The sequence below is a fragment of the Tinamus guttatus genome, unplaced genomic scaffold (assembly GCF_059628265.1).
Source record: "Tinamus guttatus ecotype Peru unplaced genomic scaffold, ASM5962826v1 Tinamus_guttatus_pri_ptg000710l, whole genome shotgun sequence".
NCBI classification, from domain to species: domain Eukaryota; kingdom Metazoa; phylum Chordata; class Aves; order Tinamiformes; family Tinamidae; genus Tinamus; species Tinamus guttatus.
Window position 1 is genome coordinate 4170087 of NW_028289244.1, and position 21221 is coordinate 4191307.

At 44.5% G+C, this 21221-nt stretch overlaps 1 protein-coding gene across 1 annotated transcript in view; it reads right to left on the reverse strand.

Annotated features, from left to right (window-relative positions):
- Positions 1-21221, reverse strand: part of ADAMTS2 (ADAM metallopeptidase with thrombospondin type 1 motif 2) — a 152979-nt gene that overhangs the window by 34062 nt on the left and 97696 nt on the right. The window contains exons 4-5 of the mRNA XM_088536827.1: positions 17481-17683; positions 7046-7129 (exon numbers count right to left, since the gene is read on the reverse strand). Of these exons, the coding sequence (XP_088392953.1) occupies positions 7046-7129; positions 17481-17683 (287 nt within the window). The remainder of the gene's footprint in view (positions 1-7045; positions 7130-17480; positions 17684-21221) is intronic.

Genomic DNA, 21221 nt, shown 5'->3' on the forward strand with positions numbered 1-21221 from the left:
TGAAGTCCACTATGGAGAGCAAAACCCCTGGTTCACTCCAAGAGCCTCTCAATGCCTATTTATCAAAAGGGCAATTTTGGAGTTTTTCTTCAAGCAAACAAAGGGGAATAGAACTAAATGGTTAATGTGGAGTATTGTGCTTTTTTGCATGCAACATGCTGGGAAAACTGAAGAAAACCCATCTGGTATAAGAGGAGAAACTGAAAGCACAGAAGTCTGTGAAACACATTCCAGCTGAAGGCCCCATTTCTTTGCGAATGACATGATTTTAGTGTAAGAAAAGTGACATAGCTAAAACTCAGCTGTATTGCTTTCAAAGAGTAGGAAATGAGGCACCCCGTAGGAAATCAATTATTTAAAGAATTCATTTGCTTATTATGGCTTTAAGTAGCAACTCCATGCCCTATGTCAATAAGGAGGGTTTCCAAGGAGTAAGAGGGAAAACTCCCTCTGGGGGACCCTGGGATCTCCCAGCTTTGCCCCGAGTCCTGTGCCATTCTAAATGGTGATATCCATCCCCAACAACGTCTCAGGCCCTAGTGGTCCTCGGCTCAGAGATTTCCTGAGCCAGGCATTATGTTTTTATAAAGAAAAGCTCTCAAATTGTTTTCGTATGCCTGGCTGATGATGTTTTCTGCTGCCCCCTCCTTTGGAAATAAATCCCACTGTCCTGCCAGAATGGTGCCTAGGAAATCATGGGACCAGGCACTGCTTGCCATAAGACACGGCAGATGTAATGTTTTTGAAGGATGTTGTGGTAAAAACCCTTGCTCTTGTAGAGATACCAGATAACACTTGCTAATATTTTCTGTTGGAAGTCAATAAGCAATATTTGCCAAACTCAGAAAACCCAGCCTCATACAAAATGGATAAAGTGAACAGAGGAGAAGGAGGAAGAGAGGTGAGCTGAGCACATCGACAAGGACTGCAAGGAAAGAAAAAACCCCTCTGGGAGGCTGTGAGCAGGGAAAGGTTGGGGGCTAGGAGGTAAAAGCTGACTATGGAGAAGAGTTGTACGTGTTACTGATGGCCAGGAAGGGGCCCATGCTGCCAGGAACATGCAAGGCCTGCAGCTGGCTGGGAGCTAGGCCCTGGCTGGAAAGGACCTCTTTCCAAACAGGACAGCAGGCCTGTGGAGAGCATTACTCAGCTGACCAGGAGGAAGTCTGCCAGTGGAAAGAGAAACTTTCCTCCTCACAGCAAGAAAAATCTGTGGGCATTTCAGAGAACTGCTGATGGAAACAGATGGAGATGTTTGCCGAGAAGTGGAAAGGCCTTGGTGAAGACAGCAATCTCCAGATGGGGAGACACCACAGACGGCTGCAAGGACAGGCTGCCCTAAAGAAGAGCTTGGGAGTTTTGCTCTGCAAAAAATGCATTGGCTAATGCCCTCCATTTTCATCCTTGTCTGATTTTGCCTTCTCTACCTCTCTTTGTCCTTGGATAGGAGCAGAAAAAAAACCCAAAAGAAACAAAACTAGAAGATGGCTGAGTTGCAAACACCATAATTACAGTTTCAGGAGGCAAAGCAGGGCAATAAGAAATAGCTGGAGGCTGTTGCTACACAGATCCAGATGCTGTAGAGCTTTCTTTGTCCATGTCTTTCAGGGAGTTATCACTGTGATGTTCTGTTCTCCATCAGGAAGATGCTGAAGAACAACTCATTTATGAAGCCGAACTGGAAGTTAGTCAAATTACCTTCAAATACTCATGCAAATAGTTCTCAAAATAAGAAATATGCCAAATATTTTTAAGATTTTCCAATATAAGGCATTCTCAGGAGAAAAAATATATTCATTCTACCCAAACTCTTCAGGAATGTTCAGGTTACCAGTGCAGGTAAAAGATGCACTACACTAAACACATTGCTAGCGACTTTCCTTGACCAAGAGTTGTATGTACCTGCCATTGGGTGTAACTGGTTATGGCTTTGCAACCATGTTAACGAGAATACTGGATAAGAATGCAAGAAATTTAAGCTGGTCAGAAACTTGCTGGAAAAGGACCTTTCCAAACTCATCCATTAGGTGGTGCTCCAAGAGTAACAACAGAGAAGGCTTTGCTGTTCTTCAGGAATACATTTAACTTGCTAGACTTCAAATGATGGTGGTAAAAGATGGAGCATGACACTTCATACACTTGGGAGACAACTTAAAATACAACTTTCCCTTCCTGAATGGGTAACGTCTCTACAAAACACATTGTTTACATTACTTCTACTTGGCATTTCTATTGTTTATCATATATAGGATTAGATCATTTATTTCCTTTTCACTCTGAATGAGACAAGTAAAATATAAAGAATTATCTAGCGTCCATGGTAAAAGAGCTAACCAAAATATCTCATTCAACAAGCTGGCATTTTGCATTCAAAGGATTTCTAATAGTTTTTATGGCTGCAGTTTGCAAACATTTTTCAGTCTCTAATTCTGTATAAACATGTATAAACGTAAGCAGATCAGGAATACAAAGTACTGTTTATGTTATCAGCCAGCTCTACACTCTCCAAGATCCCAACAAATCACGTGGGCAAATTACAAGCTATGAGCCCAATATACAAAAGAGGCAATTCTTCAGTTTATCCAGATAAAAACAAGAGGGACAGTATCTTCCTCTCATCTTTATCTCCACCCTAATCTAAACATATGAAAATAGGAGGAAATCACAAGCAGCAGCCAAACTGGTAAATAATATGTAGGTCCTGGCCTCACACCTCAGCCTGGGCCGAGTCAGTTAAGAGATACCAGAGACTGGGATCAAGAACTCTGTCCTCAGACACATTCATACAACGCACTGCAAGATCAGGACTTGATCAATGCTGATCTTTTTGAGTGCATGTTCCACAATTCACATAATAAACGGCATTTGTAAACAACAAATTTGTAAATAAGATTTGTAAGCACACAAGCAGGGTACAGTTCCCACCTGGGAAAGATGCAGCAGTTCTGCAGGGTCTTTCTAAGCATCTTCTGCACCTGCTGGTATCAGTGGAAAATGAAGATACTCAATAACTTACGCTAGTGAGTTCCTAATTCAAGCAGAGTCTGGGAGGGCTGGAATTGTTCAGCCTAGAGATGAGGAGGCTCAAGGGGAATTGTATCAATGTGTATAAATACCTGATGAGGGTGGACTAAAGAGGATGGTGCCAGACTCTCCTCAGTGGTAACCAGCAAAAGGACAGGGGCACAAATCAAAACACCATAGTGTGTGTGACCATAGCTGTAGAATCTTCTCTTTGGAGATATTCAAAAGTCAACTAGACAAGATCCTAAGGAACCTGCTCTAGTTAATCCTGCTCTGAGCAGGGTGTTGGACTAAATATCCAGAGCTATCTTTCAACTTCAACTCCTTGGTGACTCTGTGACTCTGCAGCCCCACTAACTCTGTCACCCGTGTGTACATCTCTCAGGACAAGCAGAGATGAGCAGAGCAGGGAGCCTTTGCCACCAACCAGGGTCACAGAAAACTGGCCAGGTCAACCTGTTCATCTAAGGGATGAGATACCTGTCTCCACCTTCCATCCCTGCTGCTACCCTCTGGGAAACAGAGACCGAACCAGTGCTTCCCAGCTTGGCTGACCTGAGAACATCTTGCCTGCATTCATCATGGTTGGCTACGAAAGGTCAGAGAGCAGAGATAAACAGAGCACCATTTTATGAAAAGATCAGAGGTAAAACCTTGTCCCAGATGAAGGCAGCAGGAGCTCTGCTACGGACCCAGACATGCATGATTGAAGAGACCTTCTCAGCTGAACAGCTGCATCCTGTGACACTGCAGGTAACCCTGTCATACCACCATGGCCTATCACCTTGCCATGTTAAAACCACTTGTTTTTTTCCCCTCTCCCCAGTTCTGCGCTTGTGCTCAAGTTCCTCTTCCATTTTGGCCAAATTAACACATGGCCAGTGTACAACCTTGTCCTTGTGCCAGCCCTGGCCTGTAACTAAAGTAGATTTTCCCTCCCTGCCAGTTGCCCTCCCTGGCTGCACTCGTTCTCCCTCATCCCATCCCATTCCACTCCAGGTGGAACACGGCCATCTGGAGCCATCCACGCTGCTCCAGGCGAGGACCCTGGAGAAGGAGCTCTCATAAAGCCTGTCACACAGGTGCCACATGTGAACGTTCACAGCATTAAGCACTCCTAGACAAGGCTTTCAAGAGAGCCAAGAGTTCACCCGGTGGCTGCACTTAGTGAAATGTTTGTAGCTCCTGCAAAAGTCTTGCTGAAACTTTTTTGTTATTAACTACATCAAACCCATTGCAGGCAACGTGTGCACTTCTCTCTACTGCCTTCTAGGGGCAAGTTCATCTCTGTACAAAGTCACCCTTGTCAACGGCGCGGGGGGCTACGAGCCAGGAACTTATGAGTCCTGCTCCCTTGTCTGGCAGTGACCTTCCGCGTGGCCTTGGAAAATAACACTTAACATCTTTGTTTTTTTAGCTGTAAAACGGGAATAATAATCCTTATTCATCCACCTGGAAGAGGTGATGAGAGGACTTTATGTGGTGCTTGGGATTCAAATATGTTTCCAAACAAATTTTATTACAACCAGTTGGGTTTTGTTAATCCATTTGCAGCTCATCTCTTGCCACCTCCTCTGCATTTGGTGATAGTGGTTGATTCATTTCCATGAGTACTCTAAAGCTAGTTGGATTTCAAAGCTGTTGCCACCAAAATAAATCTAAATGAGGTAATTTGCCTAACCATTGAATTTTATTGAAATGAATCTGCAGTTTCCAAAATTTGAAACCAATCTTCCTATGACTGTAGTCAAAAAAGGCAGAAGCCACTTCTTTTCCCACTGGAAAAAAAAAATGCAGCACTTATTTACTTCTTTGCAGTATCTCCCCACATCAGAAAACCCTGTGATTTGGGGAGCCAATGCAAAGAAAAAGCTTAAAGAGGAATCCATAGTAGCCCTTGCTCCACAGAGCAGGCTTTGCAGGACATTTTTTCTGTGTCATTCGTGGAACTGGTAACCCCTGCACGGCCGTCCAGTGCTTCTAATCCCACCAACCTGGAGAACGGGCTGGTTAAGTGCAGAGGTGGTCACGGACACTGAATGTTAATTCAGCAAAACAGTTCCACATTTCTTGACCTCACCCATGAAGTAATTTCAGTGCTTCACCACCATGCAACTTCTTCCTGCTCTCCAGTTATGTTTTTTCATTGCATTACAGATATTAATGAAATTATCAAAACTTTTGAATATACAGCTGTGTTTCTTTGAAAATATTAAACATATTCAAGAAATGGAGTATGATGTAGTAACAAACATCGAAAAGCTGGTTGCTATGCAACCAAAATATTGTCCATATTATCCTTATCAACAGATGACATATTGTATAAAATAATACAATCCTCTTCTTAGATGGATAAAATAATGGAGTAAAAAGCTGTTTAGGGGTGGAGAATTTGCAATAGCTCAGAGTGCTGTCATAAACCTGAAGGCAAAGCAGTATATCATTGGTACATAGTTTACCAATTGTAGAAACATAATGTAATTATTATGATTATTTATACGGCACCCCTGATAATATATATAAATTGCCTATGATGAAGCACACAAGTCTGAAGACATCAGCTGCAAGGTTTCAGAGGCCATGCTTATTCAGACAAGATTTGGGGATAATATTTACATACTGTGAACCCAAGTAGGGTGCTTTACTCATGTATTGTCTTAACTTGCACACTCATCCTTCCTTTTACTATGCAGTTCGCATATGTACTTCTGAAAAACATTAGTGCTGCTACATTCTAGCAGGATAATAAAATATTGGACGTTTTGTTCTAATTCCACAGAACGGGTCCTCAGCAGAAGTTAAGGCCTATATACCTTTCTCTCCTGCCCCTTCACTGCCCATCATCCCACCACTATGAAGAGAAACCTCCTCATATTCTACTTCTCTTTACTAGACCTCTGGTCAGAAGCCTTAAAACAATAAAACAATAATAAAAAATACTTGATTCTTAGACTAATGCTAGGGCATGTAGAGCACACACCAGCAGGTGAAGGAGCTCTGAGATGGTTCTCTCATTTTTTTTCTGCTGCTACTGCTGTATCTGACTGTTTTGGAGAAGTATTAGTCAATCTTGCAATTCCTCAAGTCACTGTCATCATAGCAAGCATGATTTTTTTTTCATAATAAAGGATTACTACAAGAATATGTAAGAGACAGTAACTCCAGTCACAGAAAAGGACATCAGATTTTAACACTCCTGTTCAAGCAGCCGGGCATACTGCTGTACTAGAACACACTAGAATTGTCTGTCCTTAACCAGTACCTTTTATCACCATGCTTGAAATGCCCTGTTCTGTTTCCATGGAATTTGATGCTGATTTGGCAAAAATAGGACATAGGTACTGAGCAATTCAATATTTTGAAATCCATGTAGCATTTAGTTCTTCTTAACCAGTTTTGCCTAGAGAGTAACCCCTTCCATGGAAACAGCAAGGAAACACTTGGAATTCTTAAATATAGATTTGATCTGCAAGGCTCTTGCCTTCTGGCCCTTATCCCACAGAGCTCATGCTTAACCTTAAGCACATGTTTAGTCTCACTAACGTTAAGCACAAGTTTAAATGAGCTCTTGGAACGAGTCTGTAGCACTCGGCATCTTGCAGAACTAATCTTGCATGTGTTTATTGTTACAAATACAGAGTTCTATCACGGTACTTCACATTTCCTTTAGGAACCAATGTGGTCATTACCCTACACTGTTTTATGAGTTATTCCACACAAATCTGAAAGATGAGACGGACCAGAGCTAAGGGGATGCTTTAAATGGCACAGAGAAAACTCCAATGAAAATGCAATTATTTTCCTAGCCTGAAGTTCACATAACAAACACGCACATGCACCCATAAACGTAGGTTCTTTATGAAATGGAAAGTTACTTATATTTGTGGATTTTTAAGGACAATGTAGTGTATGAATTAAAATATGAAATGAAAATATGAAAACATGTCACCAATATCTATGTAGGTCATAAAAGACTGAATTTAAGAGCCCTCGATTTGCATTTCAGTGAACCTTCACTTACCTTTCCATAGCTCAGCAGGATTATCCTCACCAGGACAACATTGATGTGAGCGCCCAAGGACTCATCGTGATAAATTTCATTAACCTGCAACAGAGCGTTCATGACGTTACCAACAGCTTGGCCAAGAAGTATTTAAAGCACCATCTTATACGCAATGCCATTAAGATAAACATCACTTGTGATCAGGCACAAACTTGTGATTAGATATAAAAAGAGGAAAAATCCCACTAATTCAAGGGGGAATTCAGCCTTTTTCAGCTCTAAGGCTCCAACCACAGGGCAGGAGCCCGCAGGGAACGTGGCAGGTGAGCGGAGGGCCAGGCTGCGCCGCTGCCCCTTCCAGGACTGCCCTTTGCTAGGGCAGCTCGGCCACGTCAGGCGACTCCTCCACCTGGGGCTCGTCCAGTTACACCCTGACGAGAGGCTATGCCCCCTCCAAGGGCATCGGCGGCCACATGGGCTGGTTTCATTTGGAGTCAGAGCTAATCAGCGTTAAACTTTGCAAGCAGAACAGAATCTACAAAAAGCCAGCAAATAAAAAAAAAAAAAACAAACTTTTTTTTGTTCCAGAGGTACATAATTGAACAAGCACATGGGCAAATCACTCTAGGAACACTGTAAATATCTAGAAAGAACAAAATGGGGATGTATAGTAATTACTTAGGAAGCACCGTTACAAGCAAGCCAGGCAAATATTAGGCCAATTAGGCCCATTCAGAGGCCAACAGAGGCCAATTCAGATAATCAGTGAGGGATGCCTGAGCCTGTTCATTTGAGCCAAGGTGCTCAGCCATATGGCAGGAATTCAGCTTTATAAATTAGAAGAGGCAAATGCTATTGCCTGCAAGGTGGGGGTCTTTCCTGCAACCTCCCCTCCTGTCAGAAAGATCCTTGGTAAAGGCTGCACCAGACAGGACTGCTTTAGTGGCTGCATGCAGTATTTTTGTCCTACAAAAATGGATTCACTAGTATAAGCTAATAAGTAACTTCCAGAATACTTTCCATTAACAAAATAAGCAATGGCTTGTTTCTTTGGTCAGCCTTAGCCCTAGCGGCTCATCTTTGTTTCGGTACAAACCATTAGAGCGAAAGGCATCAGTGCAGTCCTGAGCATCCTGCAGTGATGGCTGGGGGTGCCCGGGGCTCAGCCGTGGCCACGGGGTGCCCGTGCGGGTGGCAGGGACACCCCAGGGCCAGCTCGGTGCCCGCGGACAAGGGGACACGGAGCCGGGAGCATGTCCTGCCCACGGCTGCCCCCAGCAGCAACGCTCTCCATGGAGCTGATCCGCGCGGACCTGCTTGGCGACCAACGCCACTGGAAATCACATCAGTTATTTACACGGATAAGCGAGGCTTGAGAAGAACAGCTTTATGTTCCTGTCTTTAAAGAACCTTTTGCTTTCAGGGACACTACTGCAGGCAGATTAAGTTCTGGGCATGCCTTTTGTTTTATGAAAAATCACCCAGGAAAAAGTCCCTCGCGTGTTGACAAGGATGCTTCATCATGATTTTTACTGGCTCTTCCACACACTCCAGGGCATTACCATCATGCTGCAGGGGTATTCATTTGCCTAAATCTTTGTGTACTCCAAAGAGAATATATGCATCTATGAAGCAGAAAGAGGCTGTAAATTATCTAAATGTGAAATGAATACTGAACACAAAGGCCTATGTAAAGAAGACAGTAAACCCAGCATGTAAATAAGTACTTAAATTAGTTCATAACACATAATCCAAATTGCTGTGCACCAAACACATAATCCAAATTGCTGTGCACCACTTTCCCATTAGCTTCCAGAATTTAACCTAAGCCGCTCCTGACAATACTGGAGCAGCAGAACAACCGTATCGCTGCCGCATGCCAAGATGAGGCTTGGCACGCAAGTGCTGATGGAGCGGAGTGGAAACACTGCTCGACTGTTCACGCAAACGACAGCTAACAAACAAACTGTGAATCACCAGAAACGCGGGAGCTTTGCGAAAGCTGCCTGAATCTCCCAGGATGCCGGATTTTCTGCAAGACAGTAGGTCAGGTCAAAGTTCTAGCTCTTCATTTCACTTGTAAGGACGATTCCAACTCCCCTTTGCACAGCAGCTGAATTGAACCCCTGGCTCTTTCTCCAAGCTACACTGTAGCCAGATCTTGCTTCATGTAGATAATACCTTGAAATAAATCCACATTTTTTTCAGCATGACTTAAACTGCACCTGTGTGTTTCTGGAAGTTATTAAAGAAACAAGATATAAGGGATTGAATGTTGAGGGTTATGTGCTCCTGACAGCTCATGAGAAATCCTTACATGGAAAAGGCATCCGCAGTCCTCGGCTTAATGACTATTTAAACTTCCGCATATCATTTTAATAGGAGTCCACAGTTTGACTAATGGAACTGGTAGTCCAGAACACAAAATTTCCAACCAATTTGTGGAATTGGGAAGCTCTAAACTCTTCCCCAACGCAGAACTGAATTAAATGCTGAAATGTTGTTTCAAGGCACAGATAGTCAGCCAATGAATATATCTATGCTCAGCTATCTGCCTATCAAATACTCATGGGCCAGAAAATGGTTGCAGAGTATTTTTACAGCGCTGTACCCTGCGTACTTCAGTAGAACATCCTGATTTATCTCAATAAAAGAGAGATCAGAGGTGGATCTGCTGCTTGTTCTTAGCTCAGTAAGAATCACGGTCCAAAATTGTGCTGCTGCATAGGAAAAGAGGGCGCCCAAAGAGTAGCTCAGAATCAAAGCACCTGAAATGAAGCAAGGGAAGATTTTGCATCAAACCCTGTCAGATGTCCCACAGTGATTCAGCACTTAGAGAGGGCGATGGAGAAGGCCGGGTACATCTCAAGGAGTTCAAGACTGTGAACCACTGTAAACGGACTTTGATAAAATGACTGCAGGTCACAAGCTATTTTGGGACAATTTGGTGTTGTAGTTTATTTTTCTGGAATATTTCACTCAAAGAGCGCACTGCTATCTAAAGGAAGAAAAGCAGCTGTTTAGAAAGCAGGCTGGCACAGTTCAGTGCCACAAAAGGAGACTTTGTTTACTTTCTCTTCTGTCTGTCTCTGCTTATTTTATAATTCTTCTGCCCTAAGCAAACTTGAAGCCAACAGAGTTAAAGAAAAACAAAAACAAAAACAAAAACAGCCAAGTGTCTGTGAGGTGCATTGTGCTTTGTAAAGCAGCACTGCAAAATTTCTGTTCCTGAGCAAAATGGAGCCCCATTCAGAAAGTGAATTTTGAAAACTTGCACTGGAAATCACACCGAAGTGCCTGCCGTCCTGCCAGGCTTGCTGCGGGTTGCGTTACCTGCTGATAAAGCTGGAAGGACTTCCAAGGGAAAGTCAAGCGGTTCCCGAATGCCCAATGGAGCTAACGCTCCACAAGAGCGGTGACACCACGCAGGCCCCCGCAGGCCACGGGCCCACACGCAGGTCCAAGGAGTCCCCGGCTCCGCGAGGAGGTCGGGGCGCCTCAGCGCAGCAGGGCCGCGTCCCGCTGAACCCCGCGGGCGCTCTGCTCCGAGCCTGCCCCATGCGGCCGTGTCCTCGTGGGCGCAGGCCGCTGATGGCCCTCTTGAGCTTCCAACCCTTGGCTACCATCAGCCTCCAACTGATCAGTCCCGTCGGCCCAGGGCACGAGGCCTCATCCGTAGAGGGGGGCTGTACAAGATGCGCTTTATTCAGCCGCCCTTTCAGCTGCCACAGGCTCCAGAGCCATCCAGTGCAGTTAGACTGCGCTGTGGCCACCCAACCCTACCAGCTTCATCCCCACCACTCAAGCTTTGGGGACCACCAAGGGGCCCCTCTTCCTTCTTCCTGTGTTCCCACTTCAAACCACGCTCTCCCCTTCCACTTCCATCACCTTCTCGACACTTCATCACAGCCTCACATTTCTACCATTCCCAAACCTCCATCCTCATCCTTTGGCCATAACAGTGCATTGATGATGCCTCTGCTGGGAACACTGGTCACACGGAGTCACCAGGAAAACCCAGGACTCGCAGGTCCCTTTCTAGGCCTTACCCAGCATCTCCTCAGTTCCTCAGAGTTTCTTTTTTTTTTTTTTTCTCCTTCTTCCCCCCTCCATAAATCTCTGTCGAGTCTCATGAGGCAAGAAGAATAACGAAAGCAGAGCACACAGCTGGGACCTAAAGGTCACACGGTGACCTCAGATTTGGAAGACATCTACATTCGGCTCAGAAACGCAGGCCGTACAGGCGCGCTTAGAAGCGCTTGGCAATGTACGTTGCAAAACAGATAAAAATCTGGCATTTTGGATGCAAATACCAAGCCCGAGTTCTGATTTACCTTCACCGGGCGCGAGAGCTCAGCGAATGTTCCCAAGTCCAAGTTTGCTGCTTCTGATCAGAATGAGAAACACACCGCCGAGCAGATGTGCTGGCAAGGCCCGCGGCAGCGCGGGCTCTCGCGCGGCCTCGTCTGTACCATCCGCTTTAGAAAGGTCACAGACTTTGTTTTCTGACTTCATGACTAATTTATTTCTCTTAGTTCCTCCCTCAGGCTCTTGGAACTCCCCATTTTTTTTGCCTCAATCACAGCACTGCAATATTTCTCTAAACGTTGCAAAGAAAGTGTGTTTGCACCACGAGAATTAGCATTTGTTTAAATTACAGCCTCAAGACTACTTTATTAAAGTCAGCTATACTATCCTAAAATAATTAAGTGGCTTAGTTTATTGAAATTAATACAATGGGGTGTAGTGTTAGTGCAATAAATAAGGTGAACTCTTCAAATCTAAAGTGGTTTGGTTTAGGAAAGTGTCCAAAATTGGGAAGCTGATTCTAATTATCCCTGCTTCATCATGCAAACCACAAGTGTCACCTCTCCAAAGTCCCTTGCGGCTAAAGTTCATGTGGATATTTGCAGTAAAGGAAAAATCTTTCTTTTCACAGTAATTACTCTTTTCATTAAGGATGATACCCAAAGCTGCATACAGCAGGCAAGGCGTTTTCCATTTATTGATCACGAGAAATGCTCATCTAATTGACACTGGAAACAATATCCCTGTGAAAATTAATAAAACATTTAAGAGTTCAAAAAGAGCATTTCCTAACGGACCTATAGAACATGCAATATAATGCACAACTCTCACATCCACTACAGCGTGGCAGTCAAAATAATCATTTTGAAATGATCTGCAATTCAAACAGAAGTCCCTCAGATGAGAAGAACTGGTCTTGCATTTGTTATTTGTGGGATTTCTTAGTGAAAGTTCACATCTGAAGTATGCACGCTGAATTAAATAGACTTGACATAACGAGTGCTGGTGCTTAAAAATGGAATGATTTATAAAAATCCAGACAGTTTTATATTTACTGAAATATCCTTCCTGTGCTAGGAACACTTGTTAGCTTTTTTTTTTTCTTTTTTAAAAAGAAAGATTTGGAGTAGGGGGTGCACCATTATTTCAGAGTACTCTATCACCACTTACTTTTCAATAGCTCAAATCAGTCAAGTTTTGCAGATCCCACTGTTAGTTCAAAATCGATAGCAATTCTGCCCTTTGCTCTCATTTGGGACTTGCTGTTCTGTACCTGAAAAGCTTCATCCCTCATCACCCAAAGATGCAAAAGCAGAATTCTCACATATAACAGTAGTATCACGTACGCCCCACTACAGAGGACAGATAACACATTCAGAACTGCTGCAGGCCACATTTGCAGAGATCTGCTTGGTGCTGAAGGAGGCAGGTGAAAACCTCGTGGGACTTTCCCAGGCCCCCAGCTGCAAAGCTCCCTTTGATTTCAGTTATTCAAATGAAAAACCACTTAACCCATTTGCTTTGGAGATGAAGTTTCCCTGAAAGGCAGGCAAAGCCATAATCCCAGGGGCTAGTTTTTAAGCATGACTCCCACTGATTTCAATGGCAGGTAAGCAATTAACTACTCAGACAAATCTAGCCCAAAGGGAATCCTAAATCCTACTTAGGGTCTATCTCCCATTGAAATAGTAAGTTAGGCACTTAACTGCTTTGGGGAGATGGTTTTCGGCATCAAAAGTATTTTGGGCCAGATATCTATTACACAGATGCTTTCCTCTTCTCCCACCTCCAAAATGATCTAAAAATCAAACAATGTACCTAAGTTTTAGTCAAACTCTTACAGAAAATAGAGAGGAAAAATGCCAGCATTAGAAAATGAGGTACTTGAATGAAGATTCAAATATATTGCTGTGGGAAAGGAGGAAGGCAGAATACACAAGGAAAGGCTCAAACAGGGCCCTCCCTGGGAAAAACTACCTTTACGGACAGAGGCATGAAAGCAGCAGATTTAAAGCCAAAACACATGGAGCCGATACATTCAAAAAATTTGCAATAGAGCTTATTTCACGAGACTTCACTATTATGAAAAGTAGATATATTTTAAGAGCAGCTACTTAACTCTGCCTCTTTAGCAAGTCTGTTATCAAGACACTCACTGGGCACCCATCTGAACTGGGGAGGTGAAATATTCACCGCGGTGAATCCTGCAGGCCCATCCAGGCAAACATGTAGCTGGGCCCAGGTCTGCCACCGCAGGAGGACTGCTTAATCCTGAAAACTATTTTTAAGAGAGGCATGAAACCATCTGAGAGATTCAGCCCCAGGCTGGCTGTCATCGATACCCACTTCAGCCCGGTAACGCCCAGGCAGCCCCCAAAGTGTCCTGCAGTGAAAGCCTTTTGTTTCACAACCAACAAGATGCTTCCAGCCCAGCACTTTAAAAAAATCTATTTCCCAGAACCTTGTAGAAGAAGATAAAATCTCTCTTTTCTTCTTTCCCTTCTTTTTACTGAAATTAAATTGCTTTACATGCTGTTGTGTTGACTATAAGCTGCAAGATACCTCCCCACATCTCTCTCCTCTGCTGCAGTGCTCCTGCACACTATAAATACAGTTAATCTGTGCAATGTGTGGGCTCAGGCTTGGAAATACAGAGGACTGTGCAAGATAATATCCTACCCAGGAAGAAACACAGCATGATGTACCGGGGAATATGGTGCAAGCACGAGGCGGCCGAGGGTCTCCGAACTGGGAACAATGGCATTTGTTCCCCAGCCGGACCGAAGGTCCCCATGGTGCTGAGCAGAGCAGGGGGAGCAAGAGAAACCAACGGTTTTGTACGAGGAAACGACTGGAGGATAAAAATGGGGTGGCAAGAGGCCTAGCTCACTGCAGCGAAACGGCTGGCGCACAGTCAGGCGACACGTGGCTGTAGCCCAAGCCGTTAAAAATCCTCTGGCATCTATTGCCACTCATTTGGGACTGACTTCGTTTCCAAACTTTGGGATAACCATTAGCACAGCTAGTCAAGATAGCCAGGACACCCAGCCCCTGTTTTTTTGTTTCTCCCCCCACCCCCTCACTTCATGGCTTTTAGGTGTGGACTGTAACACATCGCTTAAGCAGCATAAAACAGATTTACTGAGTAAGTCATTGCACTGGCTTGAAAAAATATATTGTTTTGATTGGGTTGGTGGTGGGGAACCACCCAAGTTCCCTGGGAAGAGTTAATTAAGGACAACTGCTAGCATCATCATACACAGTGGAATCAAGCAAAATGGGGAGAAGGAGCCATACTGGGAGATGTTTCTGGGAAAGTGATTACAGGAACAGATAAAGAATTTTGCCTTCAGGAGTTTGGGCACAAGGGAGATTTCACCTGGATTTATTTTATTTTTGGAACCAGAGAAACTCAACTTTTCCAATGACTCCCTATCTCCAGTAAATATTTCCACTATTATTTTAAATTTTTTACTTACTGTATAGTCTTTGATTTTGTGCGGAATGCCTTGCTGTTCTAAAAAGCTAACTGGCTCTAGGGTACCTGCAGCCTGATGGTCATAGCATGATCTTCCACCAGATTCAAAAGGTCAGTGGGATTCTTCCCCAGTTTTCTCTTCTCTTGCAGTTACCCCTGGACCTACCTATCTGATCAGAAACACATGACCTAACAGCTAGAGATCCCAAGCCTTTCTACTTTGGCTCTTTTTCTACAACTGGAGTATACAGAACTTCCCAAGGAGTTAGAAGAGAGGACAACAGGTATCAGCAAAGGAAAGCCGAGCAATTATTTACACAGAAATTCTCCCTGCACCTACATAGCAAAGACGACAAGAGCCAGAGGAGCTGCGAAGCAGCTGATGGCAGGAGAGGGCTGGTGTCCTGCGTTGTGATCTGCTCGACTAGCAGCGAGGAGACGCAGCCTCCCGGACGTGAAAGGGGAGCTGCAGGGGATGGGACGTGCAGGGTAAGGATCGAAGGGGGTCAACACAAGCAGGGAAAGGACCTCCAGCATCATCTGATACTGCTTCCAGAGGTGCCCCACTCTGCAGGAACAAAATCTCGCTCCTCTATTCTTGAGCAAAGCCTGGAGAGCCAGGAGGAGAGAACTGCTCCCCACCACCCTTGTCCCTCTGCTATAATACAGCGGCCAGGAACTGGCTGAGTTTTGGACAAGGAAAGAATGGAACAATCTTAATGATCCCCAGCGGCTTCCCAGAGCCTCCCGAAGGGCCCTGGGGATGCCAGCGCCTCGCCACATGTTGGCACAAAGGGAAGAGACACATCCGCAGTCCCCAGACTATCTCGGATCTCACAACAGAACAACTTACGCCAATGCCAAGATATTTGTTACTGCCCCGTGGATATGGTTACACGGGCAGCACTTTCTAAACCACTTGCAGAGACAGCATGCTTAAGAGCTGTTATTTCTTACAATTTATGTGTTGGATGCTGTGCTAAAATTAGGAGCAAGTATATTCCAGAGCTGGAACATTTACGGCTTCTTTACCATTACTGTATGCTTTTTTTTCTTAAAAATAGATTTAAGTGACATGATAAGTAAAGAGTCCTGCTCCATCTATTTCAGTCTGTTTGCCACATAACTGGTTAGGCCTGTTTGGCTTGGTAATTTAGAGATGTAGAAAACCATCTGTTTCTCTGTAGACTTTGTTTTAAGCCTCGGAGGAAACAAGCCACACAAATAAATGAAATTCACTATGTCCTTTCTGTTGGAATATATATATTTACAGCCATCTGAGCATACGCTAAGTACCCCATAACTCTAATGTTAGTCCAGACTTCTAAGTATTTACAATACTGTTATAAAATGTCAGTGCAATTCAATTTATTTCACACAAGGGATTTTCTTAAATTGTATTCCACTTCTCATTTAAAATGAAAAACAATGACATTTTGCATTTTGTTAAAGGAATGTAATAAAGGGAGAAAGAAACAAGCCTCCTAATGAAACTACATATCTTGGAGAGAGAGAGAGAGAGAGGGGGGAAAAAAAAAAGAAACCCTTCTCAGGCAAAATGTACTTGATAGCCTGGATTTCTCTCTATACATCTGCTTCCACGGCTTGCAATGCCCGGAAGGCACCTGTAGGTGCTGTAGGTGCCCATCCTCTAGGTTTCTTTTTAGACTTCAGCAGTCATATTCTGTCAAACCCACCACGTTTTGCTCAAACACATTTCCCTGAGAACACGTTTGCTGAAATTGAAGTTTTTACAGAAGTGCATTTTATTCAGAAGCAGCTCCTGTTCCAGAGGAGAATGAGAAGGACAAAAGTGATCCCAGAATGAGCTGTCAATGAGCCAGGGGGCTAACAGTCATTGTGGAGAGAGGTCCTCTCTTTCATTTTTGGCCAAAAGAACAGAATGTATTTAGATTCTGAGATAACAAAAAGAATTCTTCAAAACTTGATTTTTTCCCCACAAAAGAGAGTCCTGGCTTACTGACAGGCGTAACTAAAGGGTTGCCTATGGGCATATCTACTGTGCTGACGTTTAGAAAGAAAAAATGTTCTTTTCAAATATAATATTCTCTAGTGTCTGTCTCCTTTCATCGCTAGCACAGTATATGCACAGACAGTGTTTCTGAAGATTAAATATTTAACTAAGGAAACCAAAAGATGTCAGCCATGGAGTAAAATCTGGATCAGTTTAAGGAAGTTCAGTGATATTCTGCATAATATTTACTATGGTATGAACAAAGAGTAGTCAGGTCATTTGGGAGCTAAAATGATTGTCTAGGAATCAACGAATTAACTGAGTAGTTCTAAAACTGTATAAGCTAATCAAAGCTTTTAATACAACCTTATTTGAACGCAGTTCTCCAAATCATGTTTTCCCAAAGAAGGTTAGGAATATATATCCAAAGTGTAATGCTTTCCAAGGATCCTTATCCTGGGACCCCATCCACCAAAACACACAAGCAGGCCTCTTTCTCCTTGTAATTGACTTACTTTCAGGGGCAAACACCAGGCCATTCCTAGAAATGGCAAAGGGAAGAAGGAAGAGAAGAAAGAGGCCAAGGAAAAAACAGCAGTGGGAGTCTTAAAATGTTCATGTGTGTTCTGATGGATGGGGCCATCCATGGTGTCTTACTCAAACAGTGGGGCAGTCAACAGGGCTGTACTCACAATATTCATCAGGGTCAGCAGGTACTTCTGAACGTGCTCTTTTCCGTGGAATTGCACAACCGAGTCATCAACGCCCAGCAGAACTTCAATGTTGTAGTCGTCGTCGGTGGCGTGCCGGCGATAGCGGCGCCGCGAGCGATGCACGCGGTCCTCGACAAGGCTCAGCACCCCGTCGAGACCATCCAGGCTGGTGAGGTTTGCCTCTGCAACCAGAGAGAGGAACGAGTTACTGACCAGGACAGCCTCCGAGCCAGGGCTCGGCGAAGCGGCTGTGAAGCCCAAGGAGCAGCATTTGTTACGTTCTGGGTGTTAGGTAACAGCTTGAGTTTCACTTAATCAACAAGAACATTTTGGCACAATCTCACCCAAAAGGTTTTACTCTGAAGAGTCAAAGCAATCATTTCTACAAGCAATACTGTGTAATAAACCCAAGGCCAAGAGTTCTTTAAGTTGTACCCATGTCTGATGAGAACAACGCAGCTGTTTGCAGTACAACACTTGGAAATGCTTGCAAAAGAAACAGACTGTTCAGGGGCCTTGTACTACTGCCGCTGTCCTCAATTTCAGAGCCGCAAAGACAGACACCGCACTCCAATCCCTGATCTTCCTGCCCCCACAATCGTATTTCAAGGCAAGTGCAGTTGCTGATATAACCTTTTCATATTCAGACAGGTAGTAATAAACCACCTTACCTCTTTGACACCTTAACTCCTTTCCCAGACAAACACAAGGGAATCGAGAGCAGTGACATGAATCTTTTTTTATCTTTATGACTTAGGAATATGTTTTAGATATAAACCAAAGTCCGTTGTAGCTACATGCAAGTATTTCTTTTAGCAGCTTTTCATCCTTCATTGCAAATTTGTCATGTCACATTGCATTACTGTACAACAAAAATCTTCAGGCACAGTAATAGCCAGTTTTATTAACTAAGTCTAATAATGTCCCCATATAAAAAGCCGGTTCTCTGACAGAATGGGATCCACTTCACGTGGCGCCTGCATACTAAAAAGTAATGTGAAAATATGGACTCTTGACATTTCACCCTATAGAACAACACCGATTACCATTAGTATCATTATTATCATTTGCATTAAAATAGCCCTTAGGAGGCACAGTAAGAACCTCTGGATTCCAGTGAATGGCAGACAAAGATTTCCTCAGGGAGGCTAAGAAGAGCTGGGAGAGCACTGTGGATTTATTAAAAGCTTCTACTGCTTAGATCAGGAACAACAGGAAGCAAAGGGAAGAAGCAAGAGCTGTCACCTTCAAAGAGGATATAAGAAACAGCACAAAGAATTGCCATGAAAGAAAGTGGATTCTCCATCTTCATTTATTCAAGTTTTCACATCAGAAGGGGCGGCTTTGGAGGAGATGAATGAGGCATCAGGTTAGTGGACTCATTACAGGCATGACGTGATCCTGCCTCGGGACCTGGGCATGGTGAGCAGGACGCAGAGCTTCCCGAGAGCTTCCCACCACTGCGGCAGCCCAGGAGGCCCACCCGGCCACCCACCTCCACTCGTGGCCTTCACCCTTGCTTCACGTCGTGCCTTGCATGTGCTGGAGTGGAGAGATGCTTGTCTCTGTCCATCTACAAGAGCCCTGCGCTCCAAGGATGACTGCAGTTAATCCTCACTAGCGCCCAGAAGTAATTACTTAGTTCTCGCAGGGGTCTCGGGAGACTCGCTGTAGGATCGCGGGGCAATCATATGCTCACGGTCTATAAGGCACAGCAGAGCCTGCATCAGAGCGCAAACGAGCACAGCCGACGCCATCGAGGAGCTCCTGCACCTCCGTGGGGCAGGACGTGAGGCACCGCTGAGGAACCCACCCCAACAGGAGCCGCTCCGGCTCCAGCCGCCGCTGGAATCGTCCCAAGCCCAGCAGCCTGGCTCAAAACATTTCTGACAGTAGCTGCGAGGCTTTTCACTCCCATCCCAGCTTCCCACCAACGGCCTTTTCCTGGGGGTCTCTCCGGTGGCAGCGTGGGCCTCACCCCACGTCACACACGCCTCGGCCTGCGCTTCGGCGCCTCACGGCAACGAACTGCTGCTGTCATTTGCCCACACTATGTCATACCAATGTCATATTTGCTCATACGTGACACAATCAATGTCCATACCTTACCAGAGAGGAGCAAAACACAATCCCATCCATGGTACATCAGAAATGTGACCATTAACCTTAAGTGTGACATCTCAGCTTCGCTCAGTTGCATCAGCTAACTCTGTTTCTTCATCGTTATATTCAGATAATAATATACAGAAAAGACAAGGGAATAACTCTGGGAACTAAATAAGACACTAAACTCCCCTTTTGCATTTCCCACATGCTATCTCCCTTCTAATAACCCCAGCACTTTGTACAATACCCTTCCAAAAGTCAGCTCAGGCTGCACTGTATTTTACTAAATCATCCCAAGATGTGTCCATCAGATGCTTCTTTTCAGCAGCTTTTGCCAAATCAGTGCATCAGCCGCTAATTATTGGTGCCAACTTTGTTCTCCATCTCCCCAGAGCAGACACTTGGCATTTGCTGGGGCTAACAATAGCCAGTTTTGAAATCTTCTTGTCCTTACCAGAAAAAGTTCACATCTGTGAAAATTAAACCCTGAGAGACAGGGTATTATTTTTCTCCTGAGCTGATGATCAAGAATAAATCAAAGGACAGCAGCACTGTAACAGTTCACCCACAAATCCCTCACAAAACTCTGCCTTTTCTTTCAAGCCAGCTTAAAAAAAAAAAAAAAAATCATTGCCGTTTCAGTGATTTTCACCTAACACTGCAAATCATCTTCCAGGTCAATAGAAAAAGTAACCAAGTTGTTGATAGAAGGCAAAACTGTGCTTGTGGCTAAAGCACAAAATTGGGAGCCAGGCAGGCTGGGTTGTCCGCCCGCCTGTAACACAGACTTCCCCAGCAATGCTGGAGATGCAGGTTGAGGCCGAGTCCCGGGCAGCACTTTGCCAAAGGAGAAGCGTGAGCAGGCTGGATTTTTTGGGTGTCCTCCATGTCTGCTTGCAGGTAATGCAGGCAAGCAATCCCAACTGCTCCCTGTCGTTTGCTGACTCAAGGACCAGATGATGTCCCCAGCTGTGACAGCCGCGTGATTCATTACTGTGTAGAGCACATCGAGACTCAAACAGAAAAGGTCTTTGTACTATGCAGGTGCAAATTGTTTCCACCATCATAGATCACACAGGCTCCCTCTGCTCTGTTCCTTTCCAAGCAACGGGCAGGATCCCAGTCCACGTCGCGCCTGCTGCCTCTTGCATTGAAGCTATTCCAGCTGTGAACCTGTGCAGGGTTTTCAGTCATCATTGATGATGTATCAACCTCCACATTAAATTCTTAACACTAGACTCTCTGGCTTGTCCGCCACAGGAATTTTCCAGCTGTGACAGTTTAGGATCTCTGACAATACCTTATTTTCTGGGAGATTTTGCCTTGCTCCTTAATCTTTGCTATCATGTGCTTTACACAAACCTAATTACAGCACATCCTCTGATTCTGCCTTACCCATTCTGGCAGCCAAAGCTCAAACAGACGCTGCAAGTTACTGAAGCAGGAACACGCTGCCTGCCACCAAAACTCGGCCTCTCCCCACGTTTCCCGTCACTCCCTTCAGGACACCCACCAAAACTGCAGGCGTGGGTTGTGATCTTGCTTCGCTTCTTGCTGATCATGTTCCACAAAGCTCAGGGAAATATGGGTGCAGTTCTTCAGGGTCTCAGGTTA